The 19533-nt window shown below is 39.7% G+C and overlaps 2 protein-coding genes across 4 annotated transcripts; both read right to left on the bottom strand.

Annotated features, from left to right (window-relative positions):
- Positions 1–1729: 1729 nt before the first annotated feature.
- On the bottom strand, positions 1730–6037 carry LOC131983127 (major histocompatibility complex class I-related gene protein-like). 2 transcript variants are annotated; one of them, XM_059347744.1, is made up of 7 exons: positions 5919–6037; positions 5500–5769; positions 3738–4016; positions 3250–3552; positions 3065–3180; positions 2850–2867; positions 1730–2376 (listed from the first exon to the last, which is right to left on the bottom strand). In XM_059347744.1, the coding sequence occupies exons 1-5, from the start codon at positions 5965–5967 to the stop codon at positions 3068–3070; spliced, it is 1014 nt and encodes a 337-aa protein (XP_059203727.1). In that variant the 5' UTR covers positions 5968–6037; the 3' UTR covers positions 1730–2376; positions 2850–2867; positions 3065–3067. The 2 variants fall into 2 exon arrangements, with proteins under 2 accessions (XP_059203727.1, XP_059203728.1); XM_059347745.1 differs by lacking the exon at positions 1730–2376 and adding an exon at positions 2389–2756.
- A 1071-nt stretch (positions 6038–7108) lies between these two features.
- coil (coilin p80) lies at positions 7109–18576 on the bottom strand. Of its 2 annotated transcripts, XM_059347720.1 has the most exons (8): positions 18285–18576; positions 15252–15670; positions 14461–15221; positions 12801–12890; positions 11838–11885; positions 11689–11758; positions 8871–8959; positions 7109–7498 (listed from the first exon to the last, which is right to left on the bottom strand). In XM_059347720.1, the coding sequence occupies exons 1-8, from the start codon at positions 18533–18535 to the stop codon at positions 7451–7453; spliced, it is 1776 nt and encodes a 591-aa protein (XP_059203703.1). In that variant the 5' UTR covers positions 18536–18576; the 3' UTR covers positions 7109–7450. The 2 variants fall into 2 exon arrangements, with proteins under 2 accessions (XP_059203703.1, XP_059203702.1); XM_059347719.1 differs by having other exon boundaries at positions 14461–15670.
- Positions 18577–19533: the final 957 nt, after the last annotated feature.

The raw sequence follows: 19533 nt of genomic DNA, 5'->3' as shown, positions 1-19533 counted from the left end.
AGCAGCATCGACGAGGCGCGAGGAGTTACGGAAAAGGCCGATGATGTACGACAAGGACACGAGGTATTGCGTCACAGGCAAGTTGCTGATGAAGAATCCAGGTGTGAATTAACGACAGATTTTATTATTTAACAGCATATTGACCTGGAATCACCTTTGAGCTGTGAACTCAAAATCCATATAGGTAGATAGGTAGATAGATAGGTAGGTAGGTAGGTAGGTAGGTAGGTAGGTAGGTAGATAGATAGATAGATAGATAGATAGATAGATAGATAGATAGATAGATAGATAGATAGATAGATAGATAGATAGATAGATAGATAGATAGATAGATAGATAGATAGATAGATAGATAGATAGATAGATAGACATAGAAAACACAACCACATATATTCAAAGACAACACTGGAAGAGGACAAATACACAATAAACCATGAGGCACAACTGAAAGCAGGACCATCATTACATTAGTATACATTGGATGTATCCTAACTGTTCACTTTTTAAAATCCAAATTAACTTGAGTGATGGCTTGAGTTATGAATGAGTTTTTTTTATTCTATTCGATTTAACCATTGGCACTCTAAATCTCCTGCCTGAGGATAGGAGCTCAAACTCGGCATGGAGAGGATGGTCAGGACACTGTATAATGACCTGAGCCTTAGAGTTTACCCTCCTACAAAATATTGTAGAAAGATCGGGTAATGTGACACCAACAATTTTACCTGCAACTTTAACAATATATTCTAACCTTTTCTTATCACCTAATGTGAGGCTGCCGAACCAGGTGATGATGGCAAAGGTCAGGACAGATTCGATTATAGAGTGGTAAAACATTTCCATTAGTTTGCTGCACACCCCAAACCGGTAGAGCCTATAGAAAGAGCAGTCGCTGCTGTGATTTTTTTGTACACAACATCAGTGTTTCATTAAAAGACAGTTTACTATCTACAACCACGTCAAGTTACTTATTAAAACTGGTGACACGCTCCACCATGTCCTTGGTTTTTGTCACATTTAAGATTAAAAGTCATACATCAAACCAATGGATAAAATCATCCACCACTGGCCTTGGGGCTGTGCCCTCCCCCTGTAACAGACTTGCTATGACTGTGAGAGCTACCACTGAAAATGCTGTTTAAGTGTACAAGCCCAAAAAATAATTAATTGAGATCCTTGATAACCACTGCTGCAGAAGGATACTAACACCCAGCAATGCTAGTGAAATCCTCTCGGAGCTTGCCCACAAAATGCTTATTCAAGCCTACATAGTAAAAGAATGGGCCAAAATACTCAGCTCTACCAAGCACAGCCTTCAGAACCTCACTACAGCATACAAAACCCTGCAACCAACACTGAGAAAGGTTGTGAAGTCCATCACCTTCCCAGAGACAATGAACATCCATCAGAAGGACATTCAGCATGCCCCAAGAAGATGTTCTTGGGCACAGGATTAGATCTATTAGTTGGGATGAACATCATCATTGACTTTGAGATTCGAGGTTTTCAGAGAAGACATGTGGCCCTGTGGCTTTGTGCAACTTTTTACTTCTATTCCAAATCAAATCAAATAGCCTTTATTGCCATTATATAGGCAACTATACAACAAAATTAAAAGTGCCACTGCATAAGGTGCATAGTTAAGACAATCATAACACAAAACAACATGAGTAAAACATTTTTTTTTAAATATCGAGCTAAAACAAGGACAGAAACAAGAACAACTACATTTAGCTGACACCTTTAGTAACATAAAAAACATGATACATTTAAAATGCTTAGACTTTTCTTAAATTAAACCTCATCAAAGTATATTAAGTAGTTAAATGAGCCCTATCTTTACAAAATTAAAACACAAACATAAATGCATCAATCCAAATAATCCAATAATATATATGGAATATATAAAACAATCTGAGTGGGTGCATTCTGCATAAAAAGTACTTTTGCTTTTGATACTTTAAGTACATTTTGATGCAGATAGTTTTATACTTTTACTTCAGTAAGTTTTGAATGTGGGACTTTTATTTTACTGGAGTAATTGCATAGTGTGGTACTTTTACTTAAATAAAGGATCTGAACATTTTTTCCACCAATGGTTGTGTGACAGCTGCTGCAGTGATCTTTACACCAAAGTTCTGCAGAAACATCTGCAGATTAAATTATTCTATCACTTCTCAGTTAATTATTCTTCACTGCATCCACTGACAATCTGAAACAGTTAAATTCGAACTATGAACACTTCACAAGTTCGATGTTTCAGTAAAACAAGTTTTGTTAATACATATTTATATTGCATAACATAACCTTATAAAATATTGGTGCCACAACCACTTCATTGGAGATATGTGTCTTCTTCTAATCTTCACTGAATAGCTGTAAAGAGAGGACAAAGCAACCTGGAATCATACTTTCACATTATATACAGTATGTTTGGACCACAAAGTTTTTTTAGTCAAAATTATTATAAAATCTTAGTTTCAGACGTTTCCTCTAACTATACTGGATCACTTGGCTAATAAGAAGAATTTAAGATGTAAATATATCAGCCATTTAAACAGTACAAAGTTGTTTCAACTTTTACCAAAGACTTTATCAGAGTATTATATCAGTATGACACTAAAGAGTTGCTAGTTTTAGGAGGAGCACCAGAGGAGGGATTATGTCTTCAGTGTTTGCACATTGTTTACATGATGTAGTACTCTGCTGAGCTGTATCATTGGCCGCAGAAGTTTGAGAGGATGAATTTTCAGAAGCTGTTAAAGCAAATTGTAGGTAGTTGAATTTAAAACTATAACGGTATTTATTAAAGAGAGAGGGCCAGACAGATATTGTGACATAATACTTACAGTTTGCAGCCATGAATCCTGAAATACAAATACGAGATGAAGGTAAACAGTACCGCGTTCTACTGAATATCAAGTCAGATTGTACTTGTTTTTTAATGAAACATTATCTTCTAAATGGTATTCTGTGTTGAAACAGTGAAGTAAAAACTACAACAACCATGGACAGTGCACTAAAAAAATGCTTCATGATAATAGAAAAAATCATTATTCATTACCATTCATATTCTTATTTTCTTCCAGCAGAAACGTCCAGTGATGCAGATGATTGCTAGCAGCATCAATCCAATACAAACTCCACTAACAGCACCAACAGGAAACTCTAAGGGAGAAACTGGAACCAACACAGATCATTGACACTTTGTCTCCACTCCTGGATGGAGCCGATGTTGACGCCACTTACCTCTGTTGGTCCTGATCACTGCTTTGTCCAGTCTGGTGACGATGTCGTCCTTCACACCAGAGAGATGAAACACACACTCGTACCTCGTCCAGTCTTCAGGTTTGACCGATGAGAGGTTCAGGTCAACGCTCATCTGGAAGGATCCATCGGGGTTGGGGAGGATCTCTCCGAGGTCCACGTCCTCATGAATCTCCTCTCCATCTTTCCTCCAGAACATCATGGCTGCCTCAGGGTAGAAACCTGTAGCGTGACAGCTGACCGGAGAGGAGGGAGTCTTCTGGAGGAGAGACACTGAAGGAAGGTCTGCAGAGGGGGAGAGAGAGGAAGGGAACATGAAAATGGGAGAAATAATGAAAAGGGGATGCAGACGCAATAAGACATTTGTTAAATCAAATCTTACTGCTTAAGAGTCATAATACAATAAATCTCAGCAAGCTGTATAAACATTACTGTGTCCATTAATTTTATATCAGGTCGTGGGATATTACCTTTTCTCAGCAGAGAGCTCTTGCCATAGTCCAGATACATCTTCAGCCATTCAGGGAATACCTGAGTGAGGGAATACTCATGGAATTGCATTGTAACTTTCTCAGCATCCCATCTCTGTTTGGTGATGACAGCCTGTGGTTTTGGAGCGATCCATGTCAGTGTCTTCAGATCCAATGATAAAAAGTCTTCTCCGTTATAACCAAACTGAATAAAACCATCAACTTCTCCAGTCTCATCGTCCCACTCACAGCCATTCATCCTCTGTAAAATATGGGCACCTGAGAGAGAGAAACAGAGACTGAAACAGGATGTACAGACGATATCTCAGGTGGAAAGATGATCTTAAACATGTTGTGCATGGCATGAGGTTAGGCTCCCAGCCTTGTGGTGTGCTTAAGGTTCAAGAGCAGATAATCAGAGCACTTTTTCTTTGTGATATCAAACTGCCAAACACACAAAGTCAAAGTCCTGTTTAATCTGACCTATCTATCCACCCAGACCTCTCTCTACATGGACTTGTGGACTTTGATTACACACTTATTTGTATTTTGTATTAGATGTTTTCCCTTAAAACCTAATTGTGGATGATTACAAATACCTTGGCATCCACATTGACAATTAACTGGACTGATCAAAAAACACAGATGCTGTTTTTTAAAAAGTCTGTTTTTCCTCAGGAGACTCAGATCTTTCAATGTCTGCAGAACCATGCTGCAGATGTTCTATCACTCAGTGGTGTTCAGCGTCATCTTCTACGCTGTAGTGTTCTGGGGCAGCAGACTGAAGGCAGCTGACACTAACAGACTCAGTAGGCTCATCAGGAAGGCCTCTTCTGTCCTGGCAGTGGAACTGGAGTGTGTTGAGGAGGTGTCAGAGAGGAGGATGCTGAGGAAACTGCTCATCATCATGGACAACACCTCTCTCTCTCCCCTGCATGCCACACTGGAGTCCTATAAGAGCACCTTCAGCTTTAGACTGAGGCTACCAAAGATCGCCACAGAATGCCACAGGAGGTCTTTTCTACCTGTGGCCATCAAACTGTATAACTCCTCCCCTTTCTTCAGGCAGGAAAGCTAATAGGACTGACTAATTTACATCATGTGCAATACCATTTTCAACACCACAGACTATAATGTTCATTATAATTATCATGTGCAATATATCTGTATATTACATCTTGCCAATGTCATCTGCACTCTACTGACTTTACTCCTTCAACACTTTTTTAAATATATTGTTATATTTATTCATTCATTCATTATCTTTAACCGCTTATCCGTACTCGGGTTGTGGGGGGCTGGAGCCAATCCCAGCTATTTTCCTTATATTATCCTATATTGTGATTGTTTGTGTAACTTTGGAGCAATCTGGAACCAGAATTTCTTTCAGGATTAATAAAGTGCTATTTTATCTTATCATATTTTATCATGCATTATTATATCATGTCTTATTATGCAGTTTTGTGTTAGAACATATCTTTTAAGAGACCAGGGCTAACATTGGGAAATGACCCGAAAGCCTGATCAAACACAATGCATGATGACCATAGGATCAAACATTAAGGTTGAATTGTCTCTAAGGTCCAGAGTGTCTGTTGAACCTCAGTTCCTATAATAAGTCTATAATAACCTGACTACACAGGTTATTATTATAGGAACTGAGGTTGAACCGTCAAAATAATAATAAGAAACTGTTTAACGCAGCTAAAAAAAATTAAAGGGTAGAGCAGTAAAAAATATATATTAAGACAGTATACTGTACCTCCTGTTTGGTTGAAGCGCTGCTTCAGATGGTAAATCGAGGATTTGAAAAGGTTCGGCACAATCTCAGCACATTCTCGATTGTAGAAGTCCAATTGCTGAGGTTCACTTTCGAATAATCTTCTCAACCAGTCCTGTTTTGGAACAACTATGTTTTTTCTGCTGTCGCAGTAACCCACAACAATTTCATCAACCAATGCAACAGCCACAAACTCTGGGACGTTTTGGAATCCAGAAGATCCAGTTGTAAAAAACTTCAAGGAGTGTTTAACTGCCGGAAAAACAAGATTATACAATCAGTAAAAACATCGTGAATATGGTTTATTCAGTGTGTCAACTAAAAGTGAAAGTACAAACTGCGCAGGAAAAAATGCAGAGCTGGCTGGAAAAGTGAAGCAAAGATTAAAAAGCTGATCGTACCTGGAGATGCCACATGACAGAGGAAAATCAACGAGAGTAATTTCTTCATCTTGTCTCAACAAAGGTGTGTAAACAGAGACCCGTGCCACGAGTTACTGACGCGGGCACGCGCCCCTTTAGGACTTGCAGCTCGTATAGCTGCAAGTCCTCAGGGGAAATGGTTATCTCAGTACCGTGACGTAACCTGACTTTGTGGACATCCATTGTTTTCTTTCACAGCATCAAATAAATAATCGCGGTGATACGAGGGTCACAGTTTTAGTGCAGAGGATTGGGGCCAGGTAGGGGGAAAAAATAATGAGGATTATTTTTCCCTTCATTCATCCTAACTCAGTAGCATATACAAGAAAGCACAACAGCGCCTGTTCCTGCTGAGGAAACTCCGGGGATTTCATGTCAGGAAGGACATCACTCATTGAAACTGTACTCACCTTCAACGTCTCATCCTGGTTTAACGTCATATCTGCAGAAATCAAATAAATCATATCTCATATCTGAATAAATCAAAGCTTTCCCGGATCATTAACCAAGGAAGCAAAATAACTGGCCAGACTCATAATCCATTATCAGTTCTTCACACCCAAGCAGTTGACAGGAAAGCGAACCACATGACTAAAGATCCCACTCACCCCCTGCACAAATCTTTCCAGTTACTTCCATCGGGCCATCGTTATAAAGTTCCCGTAGCCAAGAAAAGTACTTATGAAAACTCCTTCATCCCCCCTAACCATCTTAAATAAAAGGTGATGATCCACACACAGACACTTTGCTGCTTTGCACACATAGTATATTTTCATTTTTATCCTGCATAAATTATCTTCATTAGGTATATTTATTCTGTTTCTTTAGGAAAACATGTTGTCTATTGTCCAAGTTTGCTTTTTGCACTGTATTTTGTTGTTTGTGAGCTTAAGACGACTTTCTTTCATGACTAAGTTTTCTGATTATGATTATGATTGAACCCTTGGATACCTGAAGGCACTGGTGCTTTTCCTGTCTTTGAGGCATGGCAAGCAGCTTTAAGTTTGCTGTAGTAACTCTAGATTTAAATTTTGGATTTCATACCTTTTACAGAGATTTCAACTCTCATTTTCTAGTTGAAAACATTCCTGCCATGTTTTACTTATACTGACAGAAACGGCCTTCCTTAAAAGAGAGCATTTCATTACATTGGAAAAATACAAAAGACATCAATCCTAGGCATTTTATTAGAAAAACGGTTAATACAGACTGATATCCACAGTCACATAACTGTACAAAACATAAAACCAACATGTTCAGCACTCATTCCACTTACAGCTTTTTAAAAAAAACAGCATTTCATTTCAATTCAAATGCAACACTTGGAACATCTGCAGCAGCTATGTAAAGTCTTTACTCATTTAAAATGACAGAGAAGATAATATAATCCTACCCCTCAGCTGTAACATACAGTGTACAGAGGAGAGTCCGCTGTTAAAACTCAGGTGCTGAAGGATCCTGAAATCAAGTTGAAAAGATGAAAGCTAGATCCGTCTCTCCAAAGTCTGTGTTTAAAGGATGAGCCTTGGTTCCAGCAGGGAGTCCCAGCGTTCGGTCACCTGAGGGAGGACGTCAAGAAGTTATTTTACCTCTGATCACACAAAGATTACTACAGGATGGCCACAGACAGGACAGGAAACACGTGACTAATGAAAAACATACTTTCTGTGTGTCGGTAAATGAAAAAGGATCACCTGGGCTCAATGACAAAACAAAGGCTTTGGCTTTAAAGGGATAGTTTGGCTTTTTTTAAAGTGGGTTGTATGAGGCACTTACCCACAGTCATCATTATTAATAATACTACTAATAATAATAATCTGTATTTATTGAGCACTTTTCAAAAGACATGTTACAAAGTACTTTACAAAGACAAGTAGACATGAAACAACATAAAAGTAATGTTAGAAAATTACATTATTCTGTGCAGTTAAGACAGTTCAAGGGAAGTTAAAATTCAGGTAAAATCAGGAAAGGCTCTCAGATAAAAGTATGTTTTAAGAAGAGACTTAAAAGAGATCACTGCCTCAGCCAACCAATGTATTCCCTGCAGTCGATGATGGTCTGCATGTTCCCAGTTTGGAGGACCAGACGCACTGCAGGCAGGAAACTAATGCATGTTTTGCTGCATGCTGATGGGGACTAACATAAAACATATGTTGACCACCTAAACAAAGGTCCACCCTAAAATTGTTATTCTAAATATAGCGTACAGATAAACTGGTATATATCCACTGATTTTTGTTGCTATAAACAGCCGTTTCACCCAACCCTATATGCTTTGCCCACTGCGGCAGATCAGCTGTTTTGGTCAGAATCCAGAAGAGACTGATTGTGACAGTGAAGATGAAATGCCATTCAATATAGAGTCAAAAAGGATATCTTTATGAACTGGAACATACAAAAGATTCGGACCAGAACAGCTGATCTGCTGCGCTTATGCATGGAAGTACTATAGTTGAAAAAAAAAATAGTGCCAAATTAAATGGCTAACAAAAATCGGTGGACATATTGTAAATATAGCGTACACATAAATGCTAAATGTGTACCTGCATAAACAGGTATATTTTTATGGTGGGCCTTTGTTTAGATGGTTAGAAAATGTTTTGTGTCAGTCCTGTTTGCAGAAGTACATTCATACGTTTCCTGCCTGGATCGTGCATCTGGTTTTCCAAACTGGGAATGCATTTAATAAAGAATAAGCTGATTTAAATAAACAGCTACATGAGGTGCCTGGACTCCTCCATTTACCCTTAACGAGTCTATAGTGCAGAGATTTTATAAAGGGATTTAACAACTACCTCACCGATGATGGATTATTGATTTTTTTTAAGCTGTAAGGCAAAAATCTAAAAAATACTTTCCTTTTTTTGTTTTATTAAAACCCGAGCATTGACTGAAGGCCTTATTGAAATTAAAATTTCTGAGGCTTACCTGAGATCCTCTGGATACTGCATACTCCACACTCTCTGAGCCATCTGCGTTCTGATAGACCAGGTCAAACTTGCCCGGCTCTATAGGAGCTAAAGGGAGAAGCAGCAGATTATAGCACCAGAATACTATATAAGATGCAGAAATGTAAGCAGACCAAATTTGAAAAAAAAGATTTGAAGAGGGGCGTGTATGAAGGTGGAAGGCTGGAAATCTACTCACACTCTTATTTCTTATTGGTTGAAAAGTTGGCGATGAAAAATGTAAACAAAGCAATGTGGAACAGATCGCAAACAGAGTTACTTTAATTATACCGGTCTTAATCTGCTCTGGTGTTCTGACCAATCTAATGAGGAGAGAAACGCTCAGAGCAAGCTCCTGTTGAGGCTCCGGTCGTCAATAATGTGTTGATCCATTATTTCCAACATGCTGCGATCAGACAGCTGTAGAATCAGAGAAGGCCAGCCTTGATGCTCCTACCACGATCTGCTATTTTGAGCGATATGTTGATAATTCAGCAATGACAAATTAGCTTTAGCTCAGTGGTAGCCTACAAAGTGGAACTGAAGGACACAAATTTCATCTTTATAATATTATCTGTGTACATCTCACCGCGCAGGTAGCCCACAATCCACTGCGTTTTGGTTCATTTCCTTTAATTGGGTCGGATTCTGGTCGGATTACGTTCACAGTGCAATCGAACTGCACTAGGATCCGTTTGGAAACAGACTGAGTGCTTTCACACCGATAGTTCGATTATTTGGTCCGCACCAGGCAGTAAAATTGTTAAATTGTAGCATACAGACTGTGTGTGGTCCATGTTCACACATGCAAACGAACCACATTGGTCTGAATGACGTTTCGTCATCTTCCGGTGGAAATAACGCCAATTTCAACTTTCACAATGGAGCGACATGTTCGCACACTGTTTCTTGCGCTGGTCCTTGCTTTTTATATTGTCAACATTACCCATTTCTGGCAAAATATCCAATTCCTCAATGAGTCGCGGCTGCAGCTGGAGAACAATCTTCGGAAATAATGGATCCGGCGAAGACACATATTGCGTCATTTCAGGCAGAGGAGACGCGCTATTTTCACCAATGCTGTCCTGCTGATGTGGAAGATATTGTTATCAGTCTGCGTACTCTGAGAAGTATTGTGAAATGTATGGGATTGTACCGAATGAAACATATATATATTACAGATTAAATTAATTTCATATCAGTGTTTCCCCTACATTCTTTCAGCAGCGGCGCAACACATGGCTAATTTGAATATTCAAACCAGCAAATTAAGCATTGATGCATTTCGAATAGTTCGTTTGGACGGAGACCACCTCTTTTTGGAGGTCTCGGTCCGCTTGATTTAGGGTGCTTTCACACCAACAGCAGTTGGTGCGCACTAAACAGTCCATTCGGACTAAAAGCTCTTAGTTCGGTTCGTTTTCGTTGGTGTGAAAGCATCAATCGCACTCGGTTGCGCACTAAATCAAGCGGACCGAGACCACCTCTTTTTGGAGGTCTCGGTCCGCTTGATTTAGTGCGCAACCGAGATAGTGCGCTTGATTCCGCACCAAATGCCAACCTCTGGTGCGGTCCCTCTGGTGAGAACACGAACCTGGACCAACTCAGGTCTAAACGAACTATTCGAAATGCATTAGTGCTTAATTTGCGTGCTGCGTGTATATTCCCCTACATACATTCATTCAGCAGCAGCGCAAATCGTGTCTATCAACACATGGCTAATTTAAATATTCAAATTAACCATGTGTTGTGCCGCTGCTGAAATAATGTCGGGGAAACACTATTAAATTAATTTTCATTCGGTACAACCCCATACATTTCAAAATACTTCTCAGAGTAGCATACTGATAACAACATCATCCACTGTGTTCAATATCTGCCGAATCTCACCATGTCTCAAACCAAGCTGAAAGTAGAATTTAATTAAATCTTCCAAACGAGCCATAGCCTATTCTTGCTTGTTGTTTCGTTTCGTTATTAGGGCTATATTATAACATGATAGTATCTCGTTATAACGAGATAAATGGAGGATATTTTTTATAAGGGTGGCAGCAGCTTCCGTAGTTAATTGATCAGCTGTGTTGTGTTTTACCGGCACACAGCTCACGAACACACAAGTTTACATGTTTTAACCTATGAAATCATGAATCAAAATACAAAAAAATGTTTTCACAAAGCAAAAGACTGCAAGTAGTCAATATCAGTCATATCATCAACTGTATATTTTGCCAGAAATGGGTAATGTTGACGATATAAAAAGCAAGGACCAGCGCAAGAAACAGTGTGCAAACATGTCGCTCCATTGTGAAAGTTGAAATTGGAGCTTATTTCCACCAGAAGATGACGAAACGTCATTCAGACCAATGTGGTTCGTTTGCATGTGTGAACGCGGACCACACACAGTATGTATGCTACAATGTAACAATTTTACTGCCTGGTGCGGACCAAATAATCGAACTAGCAGTGTGAAAGCACCCTTAGTGCGCACCAGAGTGCGATTGATGCTTTCACACTGACGAAAACGAACCCTTCTCTTTGCAAGTGGTCTTGGACCAGTTGCTTGGTGAGAGTACGTTTGGAGCATTCACAAGCAACCAAACACACTGAAACAAGGATTTAAACGAACCATAGTTTGATTAAACTATGGTATAATTGAATTATTTATTAATCTTCTGTTGATGCGGAGTTATCTTATAAAACAGGTTCCTGCCATGTATTTGGAATCTTGACATATTCACTCCAAATTAGACATTCAAAGATATGATTCCTATTGTATCAGTGGGAAAAATGATCCCTACCTTGAGAGGCATGAAGTAGTTCCAGCTCAATCTGTTTGGTGGTTGGGTCAAAGCTCACAATCTTTCCCTCCTAAAACATACAGCAGGATGGTCGGTCAGTGGTGATAAGGTGACTCCAGTATGACAGAACAGTTCACAATGACACTCACCTTATATTCTGATACCTCTGGTGTATAATTCTCTGTTAGCTCCAGCAACTGTGACCACACACATACACACAAGAACAGAGTTAGGAAGTTAGACCTGCAACAAGCTTTAAAGTTAAGTGTCTTACTAACAGCACTGTTTTTTGATCTGTTAGTGAATATGTTTGTTGGAATTTTGTTCTCGTGACTGTGCATATTATCATTATCAGAGGACAGTTACTTAAGAGGGAAAAGAAGCTTTCAGAGCTGCTAAATGTTAGCTTGGTCCATGACGGGACAATACATTTAGTTGTGATCTAATCAGTCAATAAGCAAATCAAAAGGATGCTTAAATAACTACAGCATGAGGCTGATGTGTAAAAAGGCTGAATTCATGCCAGGTCCATCTGCAAGATGACAAGCAAACTTCTTTAAAATGCTTGTTTTCTGATGGAGAAGAATCTCAATGCTGACATAGCTCCACAGTTATCTAAACTTTAGATTTCTTCTTCGATACATGTCTGTCAGTATTCAAGTGTGAAGAATTAGGTACTTTCATTGCATACAACCCAGGTATCCACATAGAAACACATTATAGACCTGCTAAAAGAACCTTTGTTGCCTCAAAAGAATTTGTCTGGTATTTCTTTTGGCTTAGATGCAATTTCAAAAAAAAGATTAGCTGTCATTTTGTGCACATGTGTGCTGCCTAGGAAGTAATTGTTTTTGCAGCAGAGCGTCACCCAAGTTATGATTTGCATCCATTTGTTTATAAATCATAATCAATAATCACAAATGCTTACATTGGAGAAATAAACAAATTTGTTGATGGACTAACAAATATATATAACGTCATCTCTACTGATGGATTCTGGTGAATTTGACCATTTCTTTATGAAACTGAACAGTAGGAGCAAAAGTAATGAGGTGACCCAGTGGACATGCTGTATCAACCCCAGAGCAGACTATGTAGACAATAAGACTCACCTTGAAGGCGATCTTCTGCCCCGGCGGTGGAGGAGCGGCCAGCAGGGGCATAGAGCTGTAGTCCCGTTTGGGAGCAGCTTCTGCTCCGTTCTGCTAAACACAGCACATCATTAATGCCAATTCATACACAGTATTTCTTAGTGGACAAGCTGTGTGCTTAGTTTGCACACATGGCTGTTTTTGGTGAGGACAGCCGAGGGACTGCTAGCTTAGATACAAAAGGAACAAGGACTTATTTCATAAAGCTTCATGCAACAAAAGAAAGGAAACCTGATAAACAGTTATGTATTAGTTCACAAAACTGAAAAGCAAGGCAGACATTTCCAACTTGTTGAAAGCTGTAATCTTCATTAGAGCTGTACTAAACCTAACTTGGGCTAAACGCTCCTATAATGCTCATTATCAACTCTGTTGTAACTGTAGATTAACCCAGGGATTTGTTTGCATAATATGACCAATCACAAACACGGAGAAGTCTACAGTCTTTCAACAATGAAGCGCAAAATTAGACAATGAGAAATTTAGTCTTATTCTTTCAGCTGCAACCTGGCACTGTGCAATGGACAACGGCCCAAATAAAAAATTTATATATAATAACAATAACAATTCCAAGCAGTAATTAGGCTCACTCTCATTAATGCCTAAATCAATTTCTGTTAGGATGCTAATGATATAAACATGGAATGAAATGGTTCTGACATTCATTCAGACTGCAGGACTGTTGGTGCATGACTCCTTCAACATAGGCTGCAGACATTAGCATGTCCAGCTAATAGGCTTATTTGCACTGGCAATACTATCACTACGAACATTTTAAACTAGAAGTGGGGGAAAAAGATTGATACAGCATAGTATCACAATATTTTGCATGCCGATATTATATTGATTAATTGCCGGCAAATATCGATATTTAGCATTCCGACGACCCGCTGTATTAGCCGTTCCGGAGGTTGTAGTGGGCTCACTTTAGGAATATACTGGCGATACTGGTATCATATGAAACCAGGAGATCTAAGGAATCTATATGCACCAAGTACAGGAAACAAATAACACTGCAAAGTTAGGCTATTTTTTGATGTTTCATGGTGATTTTCAAATTGGTCATGTGACCTCTGACGTCATTCTATCTCAATGAAAATAGGCTCTCTGGGTTCCCACAAGTCTCCTCTTTACATATACATGGATGCCTCCTAATTTAGAACTGAGAATTTTCTCTTAAATGACAAAACACATCTTGATTAAATGTAATTTTGTGGAAACAAAATGCAGTTACACAGTTAAATCGCAATATATTGTATCGCAATACTCACCATATCGCAAAATGCTTAAAATCGCAATATTAAAGTATCATGACTCAAGTATCAGGAAAAAATCGTATCGTGGGGCCTCTGGGGATTCACACCTCTATTAAACTGCATGCAGGTAGAGAATGTTTGCAGTGTAGCAACAGTAATAAAAGAGGGCGGGGCTTTGAGAAGAGACTAGTTGCAGTTCAGCTGACGTCCTCTAATCCATGACAGTTTGTTCTCCAGGGAGACACTCGACCCTGATGATACAGGCCTTTAAAAAACTGAAATCCAAACAGTATCCCCCAGGAAGTACACTGATTATTAGTGATGAAATCACACACGTACAGACAGACACAGGCATACAGACTGACCTCAAGGACCACAGACATGTTGGTCAGTCTATCAGTCAGGCAGGACGGCTCCTTGGCTCTGTTGTAGCTGAACTCAAAGTTGCTGCTGTGGTCTCTGTTGCTCCCTCTACCTGCACCAGGACCACCATGCCTGGGTTGTCCGCGGCCACGACCGTTCCAAGATGACACACTGCCCAGAGCGTATTCTGGCTGCTTCAGCGGCCGTCTGATGACCAGCTTGATCTCCTCTTCGCTGTCTGAGCTAGAAGGTTTATCTTTCGCAGCCTGTTTCTGAGCACCATTTGTGAGCTGCAGGGCAGGAAGAGCCTGCTGCTGTTTGGAGTTATCGCCTATTCTTCCTTTGGGGGTTGTGGAGGTCAAACTTTTGGTTTTTACAGCACTGTCCTCATCAGAGGAGGAGTCGCTGTCTGAAGATGATGAAGCAGGGTGAGGTTTTTTCTGATTGGGTTTGGTCGTTGAAGGTGCCTTGGAAGCAGCAGGGGTGGCCGATGGAATTTTGGGTGCTGGTTTTGGGGCATCAGATTTTTTGGGTACTGTTGTTCTTCCTTTGGGGGTTGTGGAGGTTAAACTGTTGTTTTTTACAGCACTGACCTCATCGGAGGAGGAGTCACTGTCTGAAGATGATGATGAAGCACATTTAGATTTTGTCTGGTTGGGTTTGGTCGTTGGAGGTGCCTTGGAAGCAGCAGGGGTGGAGGACGGCGTTTTGGGTGCTGCTTTTTGTGCATCAGGTTTTTTGGGTGCTGCTTTTTGTGCATCAGGTTTTTTGGGTGCTGGTTTTTGTGCATCAGGTTTTTTGGGTGCTGGTTTTTGGGTACTTGGTTTTTTGGGCGCTTCATCCTCGTCACCACTGCTGCTACTAGAGTCTGAAGAAGAGACGGTCTGCGACTTCTTGGTGCCTTTAACTGGAGGTTTTTTGATAGAAGCTGCAGGTTTGGGGCTGACAGGTGGAACTTTTTCCTCTGCCTTCTTCCTTTTTTTCTTTTCTCCTGACTTCTTATTCTTTTCATCCTCTGAAGCCTGCTTGCTATTCCTCTCCGGGCTCTCCTCGCTCTTTTTCTTTCTCTTTTTCTTCTTCCATTCCAAATTCACTCCATTTTCTCCTGGTCCATCATCCTCTGTGGGTCTCTGTCTCTTTCTGGAGTTTTCACTCTTTGTATCTGGACAGCTGCTGTACCCGTTCCCCTGAGCCAGACAGTCAACCTTCACCCTGGAGAAAATGGAGATGGAACTTACTAGAGCATTTGGAAACACGTATTTAACAGAAGAGACAAACATTTTCACAAATATACTTTGTCACAACTTCACAGAGCTTTAAGTCACATAAAAAGTGAGCAGACTGAATGTCTGGGGAAACTGTCAGAGTTTAGCAAGTGACATGGACCAACAAAAAGGAACAAAATACTGAGGCTTTTCCACTGCCTCCAATGTAGCCAAGTTGCTCAAGGGCACCTCTCACCCTTTGTACCTAGGTACCTAGTCTCCTCCTAGGATCCCAGGAAAAAGGAAATATTGAGGGCAGGGATGTGAGGGGGAAAACCTCATCACTGCAGTGTTGTTAGACACCAGACTTAAGACTTTTGTCAGGCTGGACGTGTACGAGCTGAATACCGAACAGCAGCTCTGACACACAGTCTATTTAATAACAGAGTCCATGTAAGAAGAACTCTACCAAAATAAATTACATTTTATTTACACTGCCCAATAGCACAAAGTGGCTCAGTGGCTACATTATAAGGTAAACTTTGCTAGTACCAGGTTGCATCAATTTCCTCAACTCTTAGTGTCACACACTGAACAAGGTGCTGAAATATATTGCTCATATTATAATGCTGCAGCTGCTGCAGCTTTGATCATGTAAAGTTCACCTTCAATCAGATCCAAAAGATGCTCTGTTGGTCTGACATCAGGTGATTGTCGAGGCCATGTGAGTGAGTTCAATGAATTTATTGTCATGTTTAATAAACCAGTTTGACATAATTTGATGGCATGTTGTGTTATCTCGCAGGAAGTAGCCGTGTCACAGACAAAGCTCAGTCAAAGCGTTGGCTTGTCAACTTCTGAAGTTCAGAATCATGCCTCATGTCAGCGGTTCAGGCTGCTGCTCGTGGTGCATATTGAGTATTGTTGCTGGCCACTAGAGGTGTGAATCACCAGAGGTTCCACAATACAATTATATCCGGATACTTGACTCACGATACGATATTGTTGCGATTTTAAGCATTTAGCAATATGGTGAGTATTGTGTTACAATATATTGTCATGTAACTGTTTAACTGCATTTTGTGTCCACAAAATTAAATTAAATCAAGAATTGTTTTGTCAAATAAGAGAAAATTCTCAGTCTATTCATCTCACTTCAGTCTTTTTATTTCTCCACAATGAGAGTCAAACCCACAGACTGACCAACAAAGTATTCAGTCAAACTGAACTGAACTGATATAAAACATGTATGGTTAATATCAATTGCAGCATTTTATCAAACTTTGCTCAACTTTAAGCTTCACTGCTCTGATTTTTTTAATGAAACATGAAAAATGCCCGAACTTTGCAGAGTTATTTCGGCAACTTCCCGACACGATTTACCTGGGTTCCAGTGTCTTTGGCATGTAGCTAAAACCATTGTAACTTTGCAACTTCCCGACACAGATCATGTCTATAGATTCCTTACATCTTCTAGTTTCATATGATACCAGTATCAACATTCCTAAAAATGAGCCCGCTACCTCTGTAAAAAAAACAAAAAACTGTCAGACTGTCAAAACGATAAATATCGATACTTGATGGCCATGAATCAATATTATTTTGACACGCAAAATATCGCGATACTATGCTGGATCGATTTTTTCTCACCTCTATTACCATGCTGGCTACACTAAGTAGAAGTGTGAGTGGCCTATAGTAGTCCTGACATCAAAAACTTTCTAACTCTTCCTATTTCACCATTATTTTAGCTGTGCCACTGTGCTGCTTAATGGGCCTATAGTCTGATACTTCCTGTAAAAAGCAGCCCACCTTGAAATGGTGGTAACAGTTAATTACAGAAAATTCAAACCACAGAAAATCATGTTCGAATGGATACTTCCAGCAGGATAACAGAGCTCAAACCATCTTTCACTGGTCTGTTGGAAGATGAGATGAGTCCACTGAACTTACATGACCTCTACAGTCACCAGGTCTCAGTACAAAAGAGATCCTGTAGGATGAGGTGGAACAGGTACATTCACATCATCCGTAATATCCATGACACCAGTGGTGGAATGTAAATAAGTACAGTTACTTAAGTACTGTAGTAGAATTTTGAGGTACTTATGTAACTTTATACTTCTACTTCACTACAGTTAGCTGACAGCTTTAGTTACCTTACAGGTGGAGAAGTAACATGAAAAACATGATAAATTTAGAATTTAAAAATTTTAGTGTGTCCATTAATTTGAGTGGGCCCATTCTGCATAACGAGTACTTTTACTTTTGATACTTTAAGTACATTTTGATGCTAATACTTCTGTACTTTTACTTCAGTAAGTTTTGAATGCAGGACTTTTACCTGTAGTGGAGTAATTTCACAGTGTGGTATTTGTGATTTCTCTTAAGTGAGGGATCTGAATACTTTTTCCACCTCTGCATGACACCCAGGATTAAGACAGGGGTCCAGCCTGGTCCTAGCAAGGCCCCTATGGGTTCAGGGCACCATTATAAGGGATGCTCTGTGCTGTTTTTTCTGGGCCCCTGAAATAAATACTTTATTGTGGCTGCTGGACCTGAACTGGACACGTGCAGTCCAGCTCAGGTCGCAGGTACAGTTTATGAAGAATCACGCGCACCTGAGGCAGTCGTTGTCGCGCACCACATACACGCTCTCTGTGTGCGGCAGGTAGCAGTCCTCCACGAACAGGCTGAGGATGCTCCTGCGGCTGAACTCAAACTTCTGCCTGATGACGCTCTCCAGGTCCGCCACCACACGGCACGTGTTCAGATCCACGAGCAACCAGCACATGCGGCAGTCCACGACGGCCGGCGGCGGGTAGTCAAAGTGTAGGCGCACACGGATGAAGTTGTTACTGTGAGCAGCCATGACAGGCTACCACACACTCCGCCGAAAGAAACTCCGCAACAGGAAGAGGATTTTCACTCGGGATCTTCAAAATAAGAGTGTCAAATTAGTTTAGTATTCAGCTGTGGAAAAGAGAATCAAAATAAGTTTATTAACAGCTCCTTCACATTTAGTCAGTGGTGGAAAAGTATCCAGATCCCTTACTTCGGTGAAAGTACTAATCACATTGTGAAGTTACTCCAGTACAAGTAAAAGTCCTGCATTAGAAACTTAATGACGTACAAGTACAAAAGTATCAGCATCACAATGTACTTAAAGTATCAAAAGTTATGCAGAATGGCCCTACTCAGACTGTTATATATATACCAAATATATTATTGGATTATTCTTAGTGATGCATTTATGTCAGCAGCATTTTAATTTACTCAAGGTAGAATTATTTTTTATCTTCTTAACATACTGTTATGAGGTTTAATTTCAACAAATGTCAAATCACTTTAAATTGATCATGTTTTTTTTATGTTAAATCTCGACCTGTAAAGTAACTAAAGCTTTCAGCTAAATGTGGTGGAGTAAAAAGTACAATATTCGCTTCAAAATAGTGGAGTAGAAGTATAAGGTTAAATAAATGGGAATTCTCAAGTAAAGTAGAGTAAAAGTACCTCAAAATTGTACTTAAGTACTTGAGTAAATGTACTTACTTTCCACCACTGCCTATTAGTTAGAATGTATCGACATATTGGATTATACTAATGTAATATACCTATTATAATTGAGTTTGGTGTTTTTGCATGAATGTTATGATAGGCTATGAAAATGCTATATTCTGTAGTAGCAGAATTTGAATAAATAACATATAAATGATATATGTGCTACATACACTAATAATAAAGTTTTAAAATGTAGTCACCTGAAGTCTATGGCTTTTGAAGACTTAAAATCAGTTAAATATGTATACTTGGTCCTCCTGGGCTTATATTTTGAAGGACTAATGTTTAGCCAGTGGCCTCTCTAGAGCC

Source organism: Centropristis striata, chromosome 13, assembly GCF_030273125.1.
Source record: "Centropristis striata isolate RG_2023a ecotype Rhode Island chromosome 13, C.striata_1.0, whole genome shotgun sequence".
NCBI classification, from domain to species: Eukaryota; Metazoa; Chordata; class Actinopteri; order Perciformes; family Serranidae; genus Centropristis; species Centropristis striata.
The sequence above is the reverse complement of the archived record's forward strand: the minus strand, read 5'-3'. Positions and strand labels throughout refer to the sequence as shown.

Coding starts and splice junctions, on each gene's coding strand:
- coil (XM_059347719.1), bottom strand. CDS start 18,535: ATGGCTGCTCACAGTAACAACTTCATCCGTGTGCGCCTACACTTTGAC. Junction 12,891..14,460: donor ACATGTCTGTGGTCCTTGAG/GTCAGTCTGTAT, acceptor TGTGTTTAGCAG/AACGGAGCAGAAGCTGCTCC. Junction 7,499..8,870: donor CAGTATCCAGAGGATCTCAG/GTAAGCCTCAGA, acceptor GTCCTCCCTCAG/GTGACCGAACGCTGGGACTC.
- LOC131983127 (XM_059347744.1), bottom strand. CDS start 5,967: ATGAAGAAATTACTCTCGTTGATTTTCCTCTGTCATGTGGCATCTCCA. Junction 4,017..5,499: donor GCGCTTCAACCAAACAGGAG/GTACAGTATACT, acceptor TCTCTCTCTCAG/GTGCCCATATTTTACAGAGG. Junction 3,553..3,737: donor GAGCTCTCTGCTGAGAAAAG/GTAATATCCCAC, acceptor CCCCCTCTGCAG/ACCTTCCTTCAGTGTCTCTC.